At 33.0% G+C, this 24,120-nt stretch overlaps 1 protein-coding gene across 11 annotated transcripts; it reads right to left on the bottom strand.

Annotated features, from left to right (window-relative positions):
- Nucleotides 1-735: 735 nt before the first annotated feature.
- On the bottom strand, nucleotides 736-24,120 carry LOC133534455 (protein tipE). Of its 11 annotated transcripts, none has more exons than XM_061873586.1 (4): nucleotides 23,890-24,120; nucleotides 9,159-10,197; nucleotides 3,663-3,713; nucleotides 736-1,947 (listed from the first exon to the last, which is right to left on the bottom strand). In XM_061873586.1, the coding sequence occupies exons 2-3, from the start codon at nucleotides 10,121-10,123 to the stop codon at nucleotides 3,686-3,688; spliced, it is 993 nt and encodes a 330-aa protein (XP_061729570.1). In that variant the 5' UTR covers nucleotides 10,124-10,197; nucleotides 23,890-24,120; the 3' UTR covers nucleotides 736-1,947; nucleotides 3,663-3,685. The 11 variants fall into 11 exon arrangements, with proteins under 11 accessions (XP_061729570.1, XP_061729566.1, XP_061729567.1 ...); XM_061873582.1 differs by having other exon boundaries at nucleotides 23,860-24,119; XM_061873583.1 differs by having other exon boundaries at nucleotides 737-1,947; nucleotides 9,159-10,216; nucleotides 23,890-24,118.

Here is a 24,120-nt window from a genome sequence, read left to right as displayed (position 1 = left end):
GTGAAATTCTAACATAAAATTAAGGTACCTATACCTATGTACAGGGTAGTCTATATTTTTGGTAATAATATAGTGACGTTTTCTGGACGTTTGACGTTACTTGGGTACGGTTTCATGTTTTAAGGTCATTTTATGTATGTTTGTAAAAAAGTTAATTACAGACATGTAGCTTTTAGAACTTAATTTATAACCTTATTTTTCGGCGAACTAGATAATAGAAATCTATTACAAAGACCATCTCCCAAATTAGTGACTAACTTTAGCTATAATTTAACTGGATTAGAAGCTAATTCACTTCTGAGAACTGGTTTACGTTATTTATGACTACTTGATATTCGTTTAATATAGGTACATAAAAAAACAACGATTTCATAAATCCGATTTATCGGATATTTTACTTTCTTTATTCTCATCAGCAATTGAATACTTAGCATTAGCTGCACTTTCACTACATTTTTATATGAGTTCAGTAATTTACAAATTAAGTAATTACAAACAATTTGTCATACATGATCTTAAATTTTGGACAGTAATTGCGATTACATTAATTGTTGTTATTTTAATTATTCATATTTTCAAAATTGAAACAAAAGGTACAAAATATATGAATAATGGGTTTAAAAATTAACTACACTTACAACTAAAATGATATCATGAAATTGTACTGTGAATCATTGACTAATATTTAAAATAATTATTTTTTTATAGTCGATGTGTTTATATATATTTTTTAATAAACTTTATTCTTTATATGCAATTAAATCAAAAATTATGTATTGCTTTCAAAACTAACAATTCATAAATATTATTATTATTGTAAACAGCTTGCGATTCCTTACATATTATCTCACGTTATATTTTTTTATATGTATTTCAACATTTTTATAATCAGCACGCGTGCATTTGACACCAGTAGCATACGAGCATAATAAAATCTTATTTTTATATAATTATATAGGAGATAAAATCTTTTATTTCTAATATAATTCGTTTTTCACAGTAACATTTTCTAAGCGGAAACAAATGCGTTCATTGAGCAACACTGAGCATACTAACATTTCCTTTTGATGGAACACTTGTTATTTATATTTTATTGAATAAACAATAAATGCAACGACGTGGTGCTTTCGTGAAAGTAAACTTTACAAGTATTTATTTAATTTTAACATTAAATTAATACCACTGAAAATAAATATTGCTCAACTAGGAATTTCAGAGTTCATGATCAAAATTAATTTACTTCATGATGTTTTTCTGTAATGGTTTCTTTATCAGAAACCTACAAAATAGACTTGACTAATCCACGAGTTCAATAGACTGCTGCAATAGGATATTCCTTTGAAGGTAAACACAACGTTTATCAATACGAACCTTAAACTCAGCTCGTTATAATATGGATATTCCATACATACGGTGAATCGTGAAACGCTTCTACTAACTACCACGATTGAAATTATCCATGAGCATATAAGTAAAAAATTAAACATTTTTCTTCTAATAAGGTCGGTCATTTGTTATTTTCCAAACATTTGACCGGCTGAAAAGGAAAGTCTATGTATAATTCATTTGATGGCTTAAACCGTGCCGAACGAACGTGTAAATAAATAATCCAATCGATCGTATATGCCTTAAATTGGGTTACCATGAACGAACCGCCGTACCACATCACGCTTGGCTTGACGCACGAAGAGTTAAAAAACACACTCCCGTAATTATCCGAAATAGAAAATGTTACCACGAAACCTGCAAGTTTTTCACAACGCTTTATAAAAATTTCTATCGTCCATCCTTTCCTCCTCACCCCTCCTCATCTGGTTGAGTAGAGTGTCGCCCGGACTAGAAGTCTTCGATCACAATTAGTCGAGTTTGTCCTATCGCGGTATGATCGTTCACCTCATTTCGTGATACACTTTGTAGCCGACACCTGCTCTTCAGGAATCCTGTCATCTGTAAAGATAATAACTTATATGAGTCCAAAAAAACCACCGTTGATGTTTGTGATGAAAGAAGGGAGGATATGTGGGTCAAACTTTGAAATAACTAAAAATTTAATTGAAAACGTTTTGCAAAACTGTGATGTATGAAAACGAAATTAGTTATATGATCTAATAATTAATACATTCCCTATTTGTTAGATTATATACAAGGGTGTGTAAACGTTAAAAAATGGTATAATAAATAGGATAATTAGCCTTGTAGACGTAGCGGTGATACTTTATTAAAATGTTGATTAAGCATAAAAGCTTAGCTTAAATATAAAATAGACAATGGAATCTTATCAAACAAAGAATCTCTTTTTTAATTCCTCAACTTCAGTGTGTAGCCTTAAAATAAAAGTACTTTACTAAAGAGGATGGGAAATTGGGGATTGCCGACAAAGTAAATATAGATAACATAGATAAATATAAATTATTTTTTATTTGGAACAAAAATATGCACAAAGCCGACCTAAAAACCAATATGAACTAAAATTTTAATGTAGATATTGCGCCGGCTACAACTAGGTCGGCAATGTTGTATGTAAAGTCACCAAAGCTCCGGCTCTATGATGCTTCGCAATATACTTTTACGAACATAATGTAATGACAATATTTTATTAGTCAAATCAAAAATGATGTAGGTATTCCTTTTAAAATATACAATTGATAAAGTTTATTACTACTATAAACATCGAGCGTTGTTTATGATCTCATGTTACATTTTTTTTGTATTTCTCAGACTAGTCAAACAGCTATATATTGTTAAAAACCGTCGTGTGGGGATGTTAAGCAGCCTCTCAGGCGGTTTTATTTCCGGACAAACAAAATAAATGCTGTAAGTCTTTGTCACTTTATCTATGTAGGTGTATTTGGATTCAGATTTTGGAGAGTTGAAAGTAATGGTCGTGTTTGGCCTCGATTGTTACTAGTTATGAATTTATATTTAATACATGCATGGCAGACTTCACCAAATACAATCCTTTAAACCTAAATTCATTGATAATATTATTTTATTTTGAACTCTGATAAAAATTAAAACGATGCTGTATGGTCGTATAAGGATACTTAATGAATGTGCCAAAGTCTATCTACCCCATAAGGGGGTACCTAGTATAATATAAGATATATAATATTTATTAACTTAAAGATTGCTATTTTTTGTCTCAAATATGGCGGCTGAGACTTAATTCTATACTTTTTTTAAACTCATATATATATACTGATATACTCATACGCGGAAAAGCTTCTTATCTTTTTAAATATAAATAAAAATATCTCGCTAACTATGTTTTTTCGCAAACACCTACACGTAACGTTAGTTCTTTAACTTTATTTACCTAAGGTCATAACTAATGTCACTCAGATTAGTAAAGTAAAATCAAAAAAGCTTATTTCAACACGGGTCGATTAGGCGACTGTTACATAATTTAGAGAGCATAAGCTTGCATTAGCAGTATCAAATACAGTTGTAGTATAATTATGATTCATTAAACTTTATGAAAATAAACAATGGACTGCTGCGTTTTATAAGTTGCATATTTATGACAGGAAATGTTAATCTCAAGCGTCAAGCGACAGGATTAGTGCAAAAACGTTAGTGTTCGTAGGCAGGAATGCGTGTGTTGCAGTTATGAGCTGTAGGCGGGAGCAATACTCGTAAAGCTGAAGCCTTTTCAGACGTACCTCGGCTGTGATGTGGTATCACACTAGGCGTTCACGAAGGATGACTTGGTCCTGCGAGTAACAAGGGGCTTACTTTAGGTATAATACTACCTATATGTTTATGATTTTTTTCATAAATACTGACGTGGAACCACTGTGTTAGTTAACATAAACTTTAACTGAAAACTTAAGAACGACGGATTTACTTCCTCAGTTTTATTTGTTTTTATTTGTTTTTATTTTATTTTTAAATTATGTACATATTTACAAGTTGCTGAAACTTAGAATAAATACAATTTTATATTTTGGACTGAACATCTGAAAAATAATAAATAAAAACAGAGTTATGTTTTAATAGGTACGAGCAGAAATTTAAAAATTTTGCCAAGTGAAATTCAAGAATTATAAGTAAAATCCGGGAGCATTTATATCAATTTGATGAATATTGTTGCGAAAATTATTTTTAGGCTTGGTGCATTTGGTAGCATACCATGGTTCTAGAATCTGTAGAGTCAACATCATAAAAATAATGTTCAGGGTCAAAATCAAATAATTTTATACTGTTCATCGTTACTACTTGTATTACCCAAGTCAATAGAGCGTAAATATGTTTTTTTTGTTAACCTTTGTACCTATATTATACTTAATATATATCAGTAATCATAGCATATATGGTATCAAAGCTATATTCAATTTAATATTATTTGCAGCAAATATAATAAAAAATGTAATTGCGTATTTAGCAAGTTTAACAAATTTCATAAGTCTAACTTTTGCCACTCTGAACTGAGCTAATGTTTTCATCTTATTTATTATCAAATAGCAATAAGAAAGTAAGCAAAATCTGAAATTTTACGGACTTTCAATAGTCTTGTTTTTTATTCATTATTTCAGAATATACTAGGACGACCCAAAACAAACACAATTGATCATGCAATGATTCTTTATTTTTAACTAATTTTGTGTATTGTCTTATCAATAACCTTAATATATTTTTATAACTGTAATCATTATAATTGTATGTCTTTGCCTATTACGGAACAATGCTATGCGTGCGTATTTGGAAGGCGCGCGGAGCCGAAGCCAACACGTAGAGGTCTTTTTGACACTTGAATAAGAAATAACCTACTATTATACCTAGGTACTCGTAAAGCTGTTTTAAAAAAGAAATAAAACAGGCAAAAATGATCCTAACAGGTAAAAATAACGGTACCTACTTTTTCTATGAAATTCCATTTCAGGAGAAAACGTTTTCCACTAACTAAATCTTAACTAATCACTTTGATTTTGATATCGATCGCTTTAGCATAACATATTCTAGGTTAATAGGCTTTGTTTAAAAAAAATTGTTTTGCAAGTTTGAAAAAAAACAAAAACCTATAAACTTAGTTTTTCATTGTATCAATAACATACTTAAAACCGGCCAAGTGCGAGTCGTACTCGCGCACGAAGGAATCCGTACCATTATCTATAAAAACGGCAAAAAATCATGTTTGTTGTATGGGAGCCACTTAAAATATTTATTTTATTCTGTTCTTTAGTATTTCTTGTTATAGCGGCAACAAAAATACATCATCTGTGAAAATTCTAACTATAACGGTTCCTGAGATATAGCCTGGTGAGAAGGACCGACGGACGGACGAACGGATAGCGAGTCTTAGTTTTAGCCTTTGGTTACGGAACCCTAAAAATCATAGAGAATAGAAAATATTTGGAAGTGGAAAAGTTTTCCTCTTTCGTCCTAATATGAGCATTACCCGCAGTGGCAGCATGGTTCCATTTTTATCACTTGTCACTATGCCCGTCACTTTCGCACTTACATACTTGTTAGAACGTGACAGGCATGGTGACAAGTGATAAAGAGCCGACCATCTTAGACCTACTGGGTGTAACAAATCCTGATACCTAATATACCTACTTAGTTCAGATTTTGAGTTTTGACTTTGATCCCAAACAATATTTTTATCATAGCGACTCCGTTGATTTTAGAACCACCATATGCTCAAAAAATTCCCAAACGTATTTTATATTAGCTGAGTAACTAATCGAGGTTCCACTTTTAGACGTTTTTAATTTGACCCTAATCTAGGTATGTAAACTCTAGATCTATCTTTCTTAATTTGTTGCTGAATTATGTTACATTACATAGCATGAAAAAAAGGTTCAATAACGATTGGAAATCCTAATGTTTTGAAACTAAGACTTATAGTTAGGTATTTGTTCTCAAATTATTAATTGTTAAATGTAAATAGAGGTTTATAGCATTTAAAATTTTATAGGTAATTACTGCAGTTTATGTCAGTTTTAATGTGCTATGCTTCGCACGATTAGAACCTTTACAAATTATACATTTAATCCTTCCTCAAGAACCACTCTTTTGATGGGGGGTGAAAACCACAAAGAAATCCGCTTTTCCGTTTATCGCTAACATACTACTTTGTTTTATAAGGTGTAAGAGAAGGGAAATAAAATAACAAACATATGTTATTATCCAATAACCATAATTTCATCATATTTTAAGGAAACGATGCTGAAGAATATATATATCATATAACAGAATATTGAAGTATTTTGTGACCATTTTTTTATTAGATACTTATACAAATTAACGTAGATAAGCATCTTTAAAAAAGGTTAATGATATTTCAGAATTGACATTATTTAAATCAATATCATTTTCAATGCATCTTACTCACGCTTATTTATTATATGCCACTTACCATTAATTTAAGTTTAAGTTTATTTAAAAAAGGATAATGATATTTCAGACTAGATTTTTTTTATATCAATATTATTCTCAATGCATCTTACTTGCGCTTGTTTATTATTTGGTGCATATTGAGTAATATCATGTATTATATGTTTACTTAACAGATGTATTTTTAGCCAGAATTTGCTACTAGTGTCTTGAATACTTTTACTTTATATTTTGTAAACTCAATTAACTATTAATAAGGGATTAAATAATAGACTCTTGTGTATTCGTACCATAATTATTAATTATTAGGATAGCCGTGAATTTTTTAACATTTACCTAATATTTTTTATGCTTTTTACCGATCAATCAATTATATGATAAGTAGGTAAGAAATAATTATAACGATTGACAATTTTTGAGAAGTTATATTTTCTTTATTTTGTTCATCTATCTTGCATTGCTAATGCAACTGGAAAATAAAAAATAATAATGTACCATTAATCATTCGAGATACACAAAAATACTCAACTATTTAAACAATCGTTGTAGTTCGTTAGTATGTTTTGGTATATTTAACCATTACTATCTACCTACATAATTAGTCAACGAGTCATATTTTATTGTAGTGCTGATATCTAATGCGGTTTTGTAATAACATTGTTCAATCGTGAAACCCGATGATATGAGAGCAAAGGACCTACCGCGAACACCGAGTTCGCAAATTGTCGGTGATCGCAGTAGGCCCTCAAAGAACTTTTGTATGCCTTGAGTTTGCTATATATTATATCGTCCATATTACACTAACGAAGAAAAATATAAAATAGGTATCGAGCGAAATCAATTTTAAATTTGGACATCGTCCGCAATCTTGTTTTTGTTTTATATGTATAGTAGAAGATCCAAAGTAAGGGGGACCTTCACTGATCTGCTTACCGGATGAAAATTATATTTTATTAAACGTTCGTGATCATATACCGATAGGGTTTCCTAAAAAAATATGTTCATTGTAATTTAAATTTAAATTGTATTTTTTTTAATTTTACTTACTTGTTAACTAAACGAACTAAGTTCCAATGCAAAAGCATACAACATACACAATATGGAAATACGGTTACGTACTTTCAAAAAGCTTTCATAAATAAATAATGATTTCTAGACTTTTGAATGAAATAATCGGAGCTAGCAGATATATAAGATATGTAGATAAGCTTTGCTCGTACTATTTTATGATTTTTCAATAACAATAAGGTAAATAATTTGCTGATTTACAAAAGCATAGATTTTGTTTTAATAATTTATTTTTTGATCGTTTGAATATAAAATATATAAATTATCTTAAGCAACCCTGTACTACTGTATCCGCCATAAAATATTTTCCAAAAGGTAAGCAGATTAGATATTTGTACATACATGGCTACCAGGTAATAGGGATCAGAAAAATGTAGGCAACCTAACTGTTGAATATTGTGTATGTTGTATGTTTTCTATTGGAACTTAGTTCGTTCAGCTAATGAGTTGGAAAATTTTAAAAAAATGTACATTTTGAATTAAATATAGCCATGCACATATTTTTTTACAGCAACTCTATTGGTATGTTCAGGAACGTGTAATAAAATACATTTTTTTTTAATACTACGTCGGTGGCAAACAAGCATACGGCCTGCCTGATGTTAAGCAGTCTCCGTAGCCTATGTACACCTGCAACTCCAGAGGAAAAATTAACATATTAACATGTAGTAAGTAGATCAGTCAAGGCCCATCTTATTTCGGATTTTAGACTAGTTGACGTATATAAATTTATTAATGCGCTAATGCATTCAAACTTTACATCTTTAATAATAACCTACTTGAGAAATATAAAATATTGATATGAGTTCGTGACAAAGAGAGTGGTCATGACCCTCGTTCCGGGTTGTTCTTTATGCAAAGGTTGTCCATCGCGGTTCAACGTGGCAACGCGGCGAGCGTGTTGGGCTCCTTTGCATCTGGAGGGACTCGGGGCGAATTGCGTTAATAAGTTTTTGTGTAATTAAGAATACTGAGATCGTGTTATTGTGATTTGAAGATATTGTAATGCGATTTTAATTTTATGTTTACGTCTTGATTCTGATGTATTCTTTATATTTTTTCTGGTTTTAGACATGTTGTTTACTTTTATTGCAATTTATTTGTCTTTTTAATTTTTAGTTGTGGACATGTATTTTAATTTTAAATTGATATTGTTGTTATTTTTTTGTTCCCATTTACTACATTATACTAAATTTAATAAATATTTGCTATTTATGAGTAATTTTCAGATTTAATAAATCGATAAGGGGTTCGTGACATAATTACAAAAAATCTTAATTCTCTAGGGAATAAAATGGGCTATCACTCCCGCTAAAATACCACGCTTTATGACTAAATAAGAGTAATGTAAAATCTGTATAATGTTTTGTGTAATTGGTCAGTAGTAAGTAGAACTCCGTAACGCGTTAATGTTTTTGTTCTTAGTTACTACTCGTAAAAGTAATAGATGAAAAGTATTTATTAGGAATGCTGTTACCTACTGTAATAGTGTCAAACTGAGCTCTCATATATGTCATAAAACGGTATCTCATACCCAATATATGTATGTCCTAAGTTTTAGTTTAAGGTTACTTTTGATCAATATTGAGCACTCTCTCCTATCACCATAATGATCACTAAATACTGAAATAATGACTCTAATTTTCTTAAGCTAATTTTTACCATTCCCATTTCATCTGATTCAATATTCCCGCTAATGCCAGATTAAAATTAGATTAATGTAACCTAGGATAGACATAATACCTACTCACCCAGATAGCGAAGCCGAATTGGAAATTGGTGGACTATTTGACTCGAAGCCTTCCTTGGACTTCTCGTTTGCCAGCTGCATTTTCAACTGATGACCGAAGCAGGCCAGGTCTTCCCTGAATGTGTCGCTGCCCGGGGTCGTCGGCTTCTCATCGTCTCCCGTAGCCATGCCTTCAGCATCACTCTGCAGAGGCGCTTGTTCAGACTCCTCCTCAGTGTTATATATCTTGAAGTAAGCAAATGTCAAATAGATCACAGAAATAATGAAAGACGGTATCGGGATTGCCATCGCATATACTAGGTTTAAAGTGTTCTGCCACATATCGAGGTCTGTTATGACTAAACCGGGGTCCACCCGGCTGTAGTAGCATGTGTAGTTGTTACCTAAAGGTCTATACTTGGATAAGAATATTGTACAATTTAATATTGGAGGGTATCCACAGCCCTTGACATTGGGAAACAGACGGGCACCGGTAAAGTACCATTCCGAGTCGTTGCCCTGAAGGCCGGTTGGTAACGCATCGGCTAACTCCGTTTCCTCCGCCATTTCTGGATAATTTTTGTCTCCTGTAGCTTCGTAGTTCTCGTATTCGTATTCTCTTATAGCTCTTTCGGCTCTGATTAGGTTCTCGTATTCTGTTGCTGAGATGTTAGGTGATGCACCAAGTTTGTAGTTGACTCTTATCTGGATGCACTCATAAAGATCTTTGGTGCAGCCTTCCCTACAAGAAGCCCACGAGCAGTTGCTGGCTCCCACGAGGTGTTTGACCTGTGCGGTCACACATAATGCTCCGACCGGATCGAACTGCATAAATATAGTTGTGAAGGCGGGCTCTATGACGAATGGTACGAGAAAGAGGAAAGCAAACAGACTGAAGGTAGCCAAAAGAACGAAAGTAGCTGTTGTGTAGAATAATAGTTTCTCGAGAAATGTGGGGGGTATCGGCAGTTTCTCTTCGTCGGCCATGGTGGCGTGGGAGCGCTAGGAGCGACCATAGCGCTAGCTTCAGCTGGGCTGTGTCATTTCAACCTTTTCATGGCCTGTGTGATGTCACGCCGTCTTTTTCATGGGTTTATTTTTATTTCATTTTGTACGTCTGAGAAGAAATACTTTGATGAGGTTCGGTAATATCAACGCACTTAATATTACTACTTACTAGAGTTTTGTAACGTAATTATTTTCTCAGCTGTTTTTCAAAAGTAAGTTTAAAATTTGTAACATATAACTCGTTTCTCATAGATAGTTTTAACTAACCGACCATCTTAGCCCTACTGGTTACTTTAACCAGGTTCTTAAAAATGTAATTGAAGTTTATTAGAAATTATATTTGTTACAACCTCATTTCATATCACCTATCTTTTATCATCGATAACATCAATAATCAACGGCTTTCAATATGTCATATCTTTACTTTATATTCAACATTGTATAAATAAACTATTCTTTAAATCTTAATTAATATGTAATTTACATCAATATTGATATATCAAAGTTTTCAATTGTTTGGTTGATTTAAGTATAATACCCGTGCTATAACAACGCTATATGCAGCATTTATTTACTTTTATATGAAAAAAAAACTATACCAGTTTAGTTACTTAAATGTATTTAGCCATACCCCGAAGTTCAAGAGTATTTGGCCCCGAAGTTCAAGTTCAAGCTAAAAAAACACGGTGTATGGAAGTGACACAACTAGAGAGCAGCAAGTTGATCGACGGGAACATGGTAAAAGAATTAACGAGGATATTTACGCAATAATTATTATCCCTGTTATCTTGTTTCCCAGCTCAGCCATAAATCATGACAACTAATGAGAATCCCCCAGGAACATAATTCCTTCTAGCTTTACTCTGGAATTTCTCGCAAATAATTACGAGTATCTTAGCTATTCGGATAAACATCCGAAGTATAGATGATAATAATAATTTCTATGAATATTGTGAAGAAGGTTTTTTTAGCAAAATGGCGACGTACTATCAAACTTTTTTTTAAACAATGTACTTAATACTTCTTTTCGCATTTTTATCGATGCGCGGTAAATAAAAGAGATATAAAACGCCATAAGGCCCTTTCTCGTTCTTAGGATGGGCTACTTAGAGATCATATTAAGTATATAAAAGAAAATGTAACTTTGATTAACGTATTTGGGGAGGTAAATTTTATTTGTTTCAATATTGCTGGTTATTTGAAAATTGTATGTGAAAGTTTTGTTAAAATTTTGACTCAAGAAATATTTAGACCAGTTTTGTTGTGAAGTCAGTCAATCAAAAAGTTACAACAGGTGTCTGTTATCCTAGTTTTATAATTGGTATTACGAATTTATTGGATTTGTACTTCTCTTACGGACTGACTGTCTAATTACTACAGTTTTCCCTATTCAAAAAAAAAGAAGTATCCCTCATTTATGAAATTATTTATTTTCTCTAGCAAATGTCTTCAGACCTTTATGCCTAATAGAAAACGAATAAAATTTAAATAGTAAGTACTAAACTTTAAGTAAGTTAGTCCTTTATTTGCATTCATGTTATACAAATATTATCTACTTAATATTGAAATACTTAAAAAAAATACAAACGAAATATGATATTCAACATAAGTACGGGCTCAAAGAATAATACTGCAAGTCATTTTCCTTGTACAAACATCCGCAATCCGATTTCCTACCCGATGTTTACAAGCGCCGCTGCACCCGCGACCTACGGTAGGTAATTGGATCTCATAAATACTTTACAAAAACGAAGGAAGTCTCGTGAAAACTACTAGCACTATACGACCTTTATAATGTGTCTCAGTTATTCGATGATGAAGTACATAAATTCCGCATAAAAACAGACTTAATAGCGATTAGCGCATACTGCACGAAGTGTCGTATTCCTCTTGAACACCAATAATAATAAGCGCATACTTGGCAACAAACTAGTATTTTTGTGCGAAGCATCCTGTGGAGTAAGAATTCGACAGTAATCTATCTGTTTTCTTTAGGATGTTAATAACATTAATTTTACTGTTGATTTCATAATATTCCTTTTCATGAAAGTATTAGGCTTTTTTGGTCATTTTTAAATGGTACTTATATAATTCTAGACACAGTACCTATTACAGATAGTGAAAAAAGTATTTTGTGCAACAACAGGTAGTACCTGCGTAAATAGGCCCAATAATTTTAAGATCTAGTTATGTACCGTTGCACATGCACACAATATTTTTTCTAAGACACACCACACGTGTTTGCTATATGTAAACTGATAAATAAAATCTAAGTATACTAGAGTAAATGAATTTTGTTTGTTGATATTTCTGGCAACAAACTACCTTTCCCTTTGGGCCAAAGGCTTCGGAATTACACATGAAGTATTTATGTCACTTTTAGTTAAATGTAATGTTCTTGATTTAAGTATATCCGAATTTATACTTTTTATATGTCATGTAACTAGCCGGTTCTCAACTGCAAAGAAGTATGGTTGCGTTCAAGGAGACCTATATGTCAAAAAAAAAATATTCGTAAAATTCGTATGTTGGGTTTTATGTTTTCTGTAAATATAAACATAATTAAAATACACTAAGTTCATTTCCTTAGTTCAATATTGACTTAATGTCCCTCAATAAATCTTAATATGAAAAGGTACGCATGATTATTATTGAAATAATACCGCACATATTGCCTAGAAGTTCAGCTTCAAAAAAATACCACAGTTGTACTATATTTATACGATGACGGTTCAGCATTTGTATTATGATCCTATAATAACACAAATAGACTTCAGCGCCACCACTGAAAAGAAATTGATTTAAGTAGATATCACTGTCAGTCTTTTAATTGATAGATTACAGTGGCGGAGTTGAATTTTTTTTTAATGAACTGGTCGAATTTGTTATTTGTGTTATTCTTGTTAAAATAATGATATGTTATAATAATAAGCTCTAAAGTCAAATACTGAAAACCGCTGTTTTCTAATACATGTTGTTGTTGTCGTTGTTCTTCCCAGAGGTGCAGAGGGCGTTCACAAGCTCTTGTCACGCCTTCCTATCTTCAACGACCCTTCTGTTCTCGCTCCAGTTCAGCCCGACCACTCGTAGCTCACTCTTGACGGACCGTCGCCAAGAGTAAAGGACCCCCAGAGCCACGACTTCCATCCGGAGGTTTCCAACCGAAAGCTAATGGTTGCGTTATTCAATTACCCTCTCTGAATAGTACGTATCCTACTCGTATCCATATCCACTTCTGTGTCGCGATTTTTACGCCAATAGGTGTTTGTCGGCATAGAAGTACTCCATTGGTCTTTGTTTCGTATGGTTATTGGCCAGATAACGCTAAGGATCATCCTCAGTCAAGTACTTGTTGACGAATACTTGAAGTTTGTTTGTTAGGCCCTTAGTCACGCTTCACGTTTCGCAGCCAAAAAGCAATAGGTACAGATTCCACAATGGATTCAAAGAGGGAAAGTTTAATGCATCGTTTTAGCATATATTCGATTCCTTGACTTTAATTGAGCGAATCCATCTGATACAGTCATATGACACATATCATTCGAAGGGCTTTAATGTGAGTTAAGCTTAGGCCAAAAAAAATATGTTACTCTTTTACTTTATAGAGCATTTTGGATTTAATTTACATTATTTACTTAATCAGGTAACAATGTTTGTATTGTAGCAATCTCACTATCACTAGGTATCTCAAAATTTGAAATAGATACGAGTTTGAAATCATCACTAGATGAACCAGCAAGAGATAACTGGAAAGTCCAATTAGATTTTCTAGTTTTTATAGCCACCTGTAGTATATAGTATCATTCGTTGAGATGGTGTTTTGTCGTTTGAGAACAGACTCTCTATCTCACATTCTTTAACCCGTATAGTACTAGCAAAGAGAATTTGAAATAGAGATGGATTGTCAAAGAAAACTTTGTAGCTACATTAAATTTACTGCCATCTTTCGACACACGATTAAAACTTTTAGAACGCCGTTTGACTTTGATCCTTATCCTTTCACTGATATGTGTTAAATTTTTTAAATATCAAAATGTGGCACCATCTATTAGATCACAGGCTAAAGTTACGGCGGCATTGTTTCGAGCGTCACTGCCACAACCTTTGGGTTATGCCTGGTAAGATGGCGCCACTTTTTACATTTAACAAATTTAACACATATCAGTGAAAGAATAAGGATCAAAATCAAAGTATATAAATAGATACATAATAATAGATAGAGAGTAGATGGCAGTAAATTTACTATGGCTATGAAATTTTCTTTGAAAACCCACCTCTATTTCAAATTCTCTTTGCTATTAAGCACGGTGAAAACCCGTTGATAAACATATTTAAATTAAATTTAACTTCCCTCACCAATTCAATAACGTCAATTAGTTTAGCGTCAAATAGGACTTTTAAATATAAACGTTGCGAAGTCTGACCTCTGATGATGCAACTATAACGTCGTACCATTTCTGGCAGCGTCATCCGCGTGGCAGAGGCGAAAGTTATGTAAACTCGCCATCCCGGCGCCAGGCTGTCTGATGTCGTATCGATTCAGACCAGATTTAGCCTGACTTCTGGCTGCAAGAGGCAGACATGTGTTGACTTTTACACTTTACCTTTCGGTTGTTGTTTTCATACATACTCGTAAGTATTATATAAGTAAATATTTTTTCCCTGATAAGTAGGCAGATTTCAAATTTAAACATGTTTTGTAACGTATTTTATGTTCACCTCATTGAACGCATCTCACTTTCCTGTCTCAACTTGATGAACACAGGGAATGACCACGGGATGCAAATGTTTAGTTTATTAACCTGCTCAATGTGTACCTATAACCTAAGACCTCTTTTTGCACGTTGCATCTCCTTTTGTTTGAGCCTCGATTCGACTCCATGCATGATTTTGAAGAACTCTAGGTGTTCGATTTTAGTTTGCTAATTGTATTTTTTTATAGGTAAGTAAGTTTTTATATTGATAACTATGCACGTTATTTGTGGTAAGAAAGTATCAATAAAAGACTTTTAAAATAGTAACATTACGAAGTACACTATCTATCACAATCATAATTAGAATAATGGGTACATAAATACATGTAAAACTAGTTGTACAGTTCCTTAAATATTATCAAGTATCATCCACAACAAATGTCTAATAGTGAACATAAATTCTAATTTCTAGCATTACGGTTACGATTACGAATATGCTATTTTAATCAGATTGTTTACTAATTCTAATAATAGACGTAAACCTTGTTATCAAGCTATTTTATCTCCAGAATTATTGAAAATATTCCCAATTACCTCTTAGTTTTACTTGTAATGTTCGATTAATAACGTCAAGAAAGCCAAATCATGCACATAAATCTATGAATTTAAAAACAAAACTTCAATTACCTGTGGCGTTTTGGACTCGTTTCCAACTTCTGATATGATAACTTGCAATTAAAACACTCGAATACGAATCACAGTTTTATTTTCCCAACTTCACTTTACAAAATCCAACAGCGTAATGAATCATGACAAATGTCAAACTACCTCTTATATTAAAATATCAATACCGCCAAATTAGTAAGTCGGGAATCAATCGAGCTACTAATAAAATTAAATATAAATGGCTAACATTATATAAAACCCGACGCCTGTCTAAAAACATGGTATACCTACAATTTTATTTCCGGCAGACTCGCCCCCACAACTCTGCCGTCCTATCACTAAAACCTATCTAACCCACAAATTATAGTTTTGAGATATGAGCAAAAAACGTTCAAACCCATATCTCTAGAAAATGTGTACATTTCTTCCGGATTTCTTTTGTGCAAAAACTAAAAGTAAATTTATCCTTACTTTGTTTGAAAACCATTTCCTCAAATATTATATTATTAATTAGAAAATCACAATTTTGTGTTTTAGTGTTGCAAATAATTACTAAAATATGTGCGATATTACTCCTAAAACACCGTTAAGTATACCTTAACCGTTGTTTAGAATTGAATAACATATAAAAAATAACTAAAATAACGGCCAAGTCAATTTACGTGTTTATAGTATCGTAATTGTGAATTGTGTAATAAACAAAACATAGCTTAATAACCGCAAAGGTACTGAACAATTTTATAGTATTTTATCTGTTAAAATATTACCTAGAAAACATTTGTAATAAACACGTTATTGGACTGTAACCGTTTTTTAGCTATGTAATGACTATACATATTGAAGTAATTTGTATGCATTCCTATACTAAAAGCCCGTTAAATGACGAACTAGTAATGCTCACTAGGTTTAAGTCTTGGAAATATTCACAAAAAAAGGTTTATTGTATTAACAAAATCATGTTAACCTGCGTTATACTACTAAGTTTTAAGAGAAATTCAATATGTTAAATCACATCTGTATCGTATATGTATTTATTCGCATGCAAAAATAAAACCAAAAACTTAAAAAATACTGACAAATCAGTCGTCAACTTTTTAAAATTTTAAAAACGCAAAGTGTGTCAGTCTCAAAAATGTGTTAAATTTTATATAAAAAAAATGTACGTGAAGAAGTAGATTACTAACCATTTTAAGGTGCCTGATCCATGTAAGGCCCAGTGTCTAATGAAGCCCACTTTTGAAAATGAGCCCCCCGCGCTTTAATTGCCAGTTCAAAAACCTAGTAAGGCTAAATGACTACACTAAAACCTATCATTTCTCAGATCCCTATCCCTACTAGTTTTTTATACGGAATTTGTGACTTCCTGAGTTTTACTGCGGTAAAAGGTAAGTTAACATACTACTTACTGGGTTTAGAGGCATAGAAATCTGTAGTAATCATAATAATAGTGCCGATTTTGGAGCAGGTGTCTCTGTAATCGGGTGAGTACTTACGAGATGGATACAAATAAGATAAAAAACGAATTTCCAATAATTAGTTACCCACCTTACCTAGTAGGTTTTTATATAGGGCAGCCAAAATCAGCCTTTAACACCCTTCGCATAAAAATAAAGCATTAATCTCATGCAATATGGAATGGCTGTAGTACAATATGCGGAGATGATCAGAGGCTTCACTTTCATAATTCCGTTGAATTTGGGGACCCGCTAAAGTGTGGTAGTTTCTTAAGTTACTTGGAGTTAGTAAATATTACAAAGCTCAATTAATACCTTTTTTGATTTCGACTGCATTAATCTGCACTTCTTTTCTTCTGATTTTTTTTCTCGTTAAGTATAAAAATCTAAAACTTCCCTTCTAATGCATCTACTTAACTTTTTTTAATGTTCGTCTCGTCTAAGGCCGTTGGAAAAGACGATGCGAGCCAAAACATGATCCTCCCTCTAATTGACCTTATTGATCATATCATCATATGTATCCTCGATAGCTCTATTCTTCTTATATTTTCCAGTCGCTTTGGTAAGATGCCTTAGAAAGTCCAATTCCTTCTCCTTCTCAAACTACCGCTCTATTTATTTCCATTTATTTGTTTCCTCTCTTAAGTTCTTGTGTGTCTTTTGTACATAAACAGATTACCGTTTTGAACAGACATGCGCTCACGAACCTACGAGTATATTAACCCGGTTATCCTACTCGGCACAGTACAATTATCGCTCTTGTAAAAATACTGCAGATATGGTATATCACGGTGTTATCATTCTTGGATTTCGGTAATGCTTTCAACACGGGTGACTTCGACATCTTAGTAGGCATATTCCGTTCTCTTAATGTATCTCCTGTGACAGTGAACTAGTTTCATAGTTATTAAGTAGGGCGTCAACAGAGGTGGATTGCTCTTAATCTTCATTGTGCCTGCACAGGACGGGGCAGCGTGTTGTCTCCTGTTTCATTTCCTTACTTTATATACTCTAACACGTTATATTTCCTTCTTCTACCACTTTAAACATACTGTCAAGGCTCTTTTACTCATCTACCATAGACAATCTGCACCATGCACATGAACACTAATTTAGAAAGCATTTTGATTTGGACTTTCACGTTACGGTCTCAAGGTAAATCCACTGAAATTTAAGTTATAGTGATAGGTACCTAGGTCAAAGTGTTCTGCCAAGACTGATTTTAGTACCCTACCTGCCATTATTTTTAACGGTACCTATTTAGATTTCCTACTCTCCCCAGGTCTCTTAAATCTCGCTGTTTCTCTATCATGGATACCTCAGATGAGCGAGTTTAGAAGGATTTTTTTTGATATAAAAGCATCACTCCGCATAGTTCGAAACATTACGCCACTAAGATTGCATTAGCTCAATCCCTCTTACTTACTATATTAGTTTATGCTGACACTTGCTACTTAGACCTTTGGAAGACCAACTCAATATGTTTGAGCAATTCCAGCAACTCTCTATTAAGTATATAGTTGCTTTTTAAATTAGATCATGTCTTCGTAGTGGCCATGTTCTCGCTACGTAGAAATCCACTACCGACGTGAATTATCATTGGTTAATCGTTCACCATTTTTGTATGTAAATCGTAGCACTTACTTTCGGTTTTCGGTTTTTTTTTATATAAGCATGCATCCATCAGTCACCGAGTAAAAAAGACAACTTACAGCGCACGGCGCATTGTTAAACTCTATAAACTCGTCTGCCTTGCGTAATAAAATTCAAGGGAATATGTTTTACACTTAGCGGGGTTTTAGCGTGGCATTGTTGGTTGGCTGTGTTTAACTGTTGTATTATTATTCTTTTTCTCAAACATAATTACCCGTTAAGCACACTAAATAGGTTTTAGTGATGTATTTGTTACATGAATCGCAATAAAAGTCTTTTACACAAACGGTTAAAGAACGTTAACCATGTTTAAGCATAGTAACTGTTTTTTTGTGTAGTATTTAATAAAAAAAATTGTACTTGATAAAACATATTAATAGTTTTTCCAAGTAAATGTGTTTTAGCTATGTATAACGTAAAAGATTCATTAAAATAAAAAACTGGCTAAGCGCTTTTATATTACTTATAGAAGAATAATGTAGGTTTGCGATTTTATAGTATTGAGAAGTATCAAATTATAATGCAGTTAGCGTGTTAGGTCGAGTCTGTATCTCCGTAACTACAACAGATAAAAATATGATTCCAAGACCAGTCGATAGAGAATTCTTTTCTCTTTTAGAATATTTGTCCAAATGAAAACTGGTATTATGCAGCTTTGAGCGGTTTTAGAGATAGGACGGCAGAACTGGGCCCCCATGCATCGAGGTGTGAGGGTTGAATGTAGAAAGGTCTCACTGGACTTTTAAAACATATAGCCAACTCGCCACTTACTTTTCCACATCTACCCTCGAGAACGCAGCTCTCGCGGCTCCACTCTGAACGGCTGGCTAAGGCAAGCCAGTGGCAGAGAATTCTCTGTAACACCCACCCACCCTTCGGGTGACAGAACTCCTGAGGAGCACTTAGGTACGTGGTGTCGCTACTCCTCAACAGCTCGCCACAACCTGCCATGCGTTGACGGATTGTTGATTGCACTAGTAAAACCAGCGGGTGATGGATTTTTCTTTTAATACTATGTTTTACCGAAAGTGTCGGATCAAATCAATTCCAAGAAATTTGACATGCATTCGTTTGTGATCGTGGTGATGCTTAAATAGACAAAAATAGTCTACTATGTATGTATTATTGATACATATATATTAAATATGTTTTTTTTAACTAAAGCAAACAGCGCGTTGTTGGCCTAGCGTGCGACTTGCAATTCGGAGGTCGCGGGTTCAAACCCTGGCTCGTACCAACGAGTTTTTCGGAACGTATGTACGAAATACCATTTGATAATAAATATCAGTCCATCCCAATAAGACCTAGTTAAGGGTTGGAAGGTCACAGGCACTAACTTTCGTAAATACTAGTGCCTACGCCAATTCTTGAGATTAGTTGCCAAGCTGACCTCAGGCTAACATGAGCCGTGGCAAAATGCCGGGACAACGCGAGGAAGATGATAGACAGCACTAACTATTTGGGTTCGACTAGAATCGGAATTATTTCGATGGGATGCCATCTAATTCCCCCTCGTCAAGTAGTCATCATGTGCGTAATATTCCGGTAAAATCTACGAACTTTCGTCAGCTTAAGGAAAGTCTGGCATCCTGATTGTGAAGTTATTTTAGTCACGTTTTGTTTGATGGAATAATGAGAGCTTTCAAAATGTATAATGGATGTGTAAAGTTGAAAGAGCCTTTGAGTTCGAAACTTGAATGTAACTTTTTCTAGATCGTGCCATTCACGACGACGCGTGCCTTGACTTGTATTGTCATGTTATCAAAGGTTAGATTTGACAAATCTGCGCGTCCAGAACATCCACGTCTCCGAAAAACTTCCATATCTAAAAGTTTATATTATAATGACATACTTTGATAGAAATTGAAGTTTTTAGAAAAGAAAAACTTTAACCCGCCTTTTCGTGAATATACCTCTTTTTTTCAAGTTTGTTAAAAATTATTAAATATACTTGATATGAAATAAATACGAAATAATATGACTAACATGTAAAAATCTAAAAAAAATTGGGCACGGTGGAATAATATGGCCACAAATAGGTACATTAGCATTAGCTTAAAATCATAAATCTTCCCGTATTCTGGTAAAACTAAAAACGTCTCTAAAATTCTTAAGATGTTTTTGTTGATTTCATTTCAATTTCAATATACATTATGATGTTTTAGAGGCAAATATTTTCAGAAATATTCATTTAATCAACATATTTTTAAAGATTATTTATAAAGATCCGTCTGGGGCCGATTTTTTAATTTCGAGCGCTCTATTTAATTTTGTCACTCGAAAATCTGTGAAAAAAGGCGAAGTGCTATTTCTGAAATACAAGTGGTATTCACCACTCGTTTTGAATTCTATTAGTAGAATTTCAATGCCTAGTAGAAAAGATAATATTGAAGGGTGCCAAATGAAATCAACGCTCGGAATTTAAAAATTTAGATTGTTTTTCATGGTGACAAAAGTCCAAATAAATAAATGAGTACCTACCTGATTACCGATAACCGATAAATGCTGATGATCACATATATAAAGGTTATTTATCTTTTAATGGTATAAAAAAAATTCGGCATAGATTGATTTCTCTTCTCATATTCTGGCGAATGCGTTGCTTATGTCGAACCAAGCTAAATCAAAGTGTGGTTATGTCATTATCAATTGCAAATTTCTATGAGACATAAGGTTTGTAATGAAACTCAAAATAGTTTTAAGAAGAAAGGGGACGGCCGCTTTTCCATACAAACGTAGTCACCATTTTGGAAATGAAATGGAATGGAAACTATTTTTACATAATTTGATGTGTATTAACCATAGTTATGCCTTTATTCGATTTTTTGATTATTGTAAAAATTTGGCGCGAAAAACAGATTTCATACAATTTTTTAAATGCTTCTAATTTTTATAATACCTAAGGATTCGAAAAAAATTAAACGTAGAGCCATAGCTGTTATTTATGTACAAGAAATCAAATTATTTTCAATCATGTTAATATCCAGAGAGTAAAATGAGGACTCCGTTTGTATGAAAAGGCAATTTCGCACGGGTCCTACACTTTCGTCGTAATAGGAGTATAAATAAGTTGAGTGCACACAAAGCAACAATATCAGACACGTTGCAGCTAGTGACGTGTCGCTGAAATGCCTGGCAACTAGGCCAGCTGCTTCTATGAGCTTTGCTCACAGAGTAAAACAGCTACAGCGGTTAAAATAATCTAGCTATATTTTAAAACGTGGCTAGTCTAAGGGTTACCCCTTTAAATAAATTCGTATTTAAGGTACAAAAGTATTTATAAGTAGTTCATTAATGGTAATTATGACGATATGACGTTAGAAATCTAAAAAACAAGTATATCATTCACCATGGAAACGTTAACGCAATATAAATGACATAATTATTAAGACGGCATTTTAATATCAATTATATTTTTACACTGATGTTATACAGTTATTAACGAGTTCAAAGCTGAATCATATTTTTTATGTGAATGTTCTTCTCCCGTTATTTATTTTTGATAATTTATATACACTTTAATTTCATGATTTGCTTACTTTTCAATAGCTTACTAACACAACCCTAAAACTAGCTTAAAAATATTATTGTTACATCATTCTGCCAGTTAAGTAAAACTAAAGAGAAATTATTGTAATAGAGAAAGTCTAAGAAAAAACCTGCCCCTTAATTTGACATCCGGTGCAGTACAGCGCCATCTGTTTTGCGGTCACTGAATTATCAAACGTCAATTTTTGACAATCAGAGTTGCCGCAAAATAAGCAGCGACATTTCGTTTACCTGTCAAATTCGAAAATGTCTTAAATTTTACGCATCTTAATCAATCACTGTATCTTTGGTAAAACGTAAAAGGTTCTAATTTTTTACTTTTATACAAGAACGCAAACAAAGTTAAGTTTTACTTAGGACTTTCTGTATAAGTACGCTGTGGCAAGTCGTGTCGATAGCAGCGCGCCGTTCCAGTGTTCGTGCTCGGCGGAGATAACATTGTTCTATGCGTTTTTGTTGTCGTATTAGCTCCCAAATCTTTTACGTATGGAAGAATAAAACATTTAATTTTGACCAGAGTTTGATAACATATGTTTGACAACGAAGATTTACGACTTTTCCAATTATAGTAATGTTATAGAGGATTACTTTTAATGTTATACGGTTTTATTTTTATATTAACTAACTCGACTGTCAAATGAAGTACGATTCTACATTTTTTTTTTAGTTTACGTAATAGGTACCTGAGATATATAATAAAATATTTTTCAGTACATATGGTGCTACTTTACCGCACTTGTGCGAAAATTAGCATATTACGTTACTGTGTCGAACATTTAAAGGGCCATATGTACTGTAAAACGTTGTACGATATATGTGCGAATAGGTAATTCACAACTCGTGTCGATTTAAAACACTCCCTTCGGTCGTGTTTTAATTTATTGCCACTCGTTTTGAATTTCCTATTTTTCGCACTTGTATTGTAATGTACTATTATTTCACGTGATAAATTATAGTAAATATTAGTTTTTTGAAGTAAATCAACAAGGAACTTTGGGCCAAAATAAGAAAAATGTGTAGAGAAACATTTTAAAGTCCAATGTTTACCTGTGAATACAAGAACAGTACATGTAAATATTTATTTCACTATACACATTAGGTATCAAATCCATAACTGACTTTTTCCATGTTAACTCTTTTGTATAACCCTTGTCTGAAAAACACCATTCCAAGCGTACATTAAACCGTTATTACATAACATAACCTCAACCTGCCTAAAGAAACCTCTCTGACGTCATAGTTTACTATTGTATCTCATTTATACGGCCTAAAACATTAAATTTATAACAAAACAGTAGTAATAACATGCTACCTGAAGGTTTTAAATAACTTTTTAGCGATAATATTCAAAATTATTTATTATTTAGGTTCATTGGACACCATTTTAGTGGTTTCTTTTCAGCCTTTCCTGTTAATTTAACGACATGATTGTTTTATCTATTTAAGCCTATTTTGAGATTATATTTGTATATAGGTACTACCGCTACAGCACAATGCAGCAATGACTTGACAGTTTAACTGCTGGCCAACATGACGATTGTTTAGAAAGAACTAGTCGATTATTGGCTATCTAATAACCTAATGGTACGCGAATGGGTCTTTACGTCTACCAATGTATGGTGCGAACCAAAAATAGACGTAAAACAAACCACCCTCATCAAAGCATTTCCCAGAAACATTGAAACACTGAAAAAAACACCTTTTTGTAACCAATAGCTTGAGAACACACTGTTTTATTAGCACTATATCATCCTTTCTTGAAAACGTACAGAATGTTCTTTTGGAAAACGTCTTTTTTCGACAGACGTCGGCGCGGCCTCGCGACTCTGCCACTACTGGCGCAGGCCGTATAGTAATGGTAGTATTGGCACTTCAAAAGCTTTAGAACACACTGAATACTAAAAAAAATTAGAGAATCAAAAATACAATCAATGATAATAATAAAAAAACATATTGGTAT

Source organism: Cydia pomonella, chromosome 2 (assembly GCF_033807575.1).
Source record: "Cydia pomonella isolate Wapato2018A chromosome 2, ilCydPomo1, whole genome shotgun sequence".
NCBI lineage: Eukaryota > Metazoa > Arthropoda > Insecta > Lepidoptera > Tortricidae > Cydia > Cydia pomonella.
This window is presented reverse-complemented; position numbering and strand designations above follow the sequence as displayed.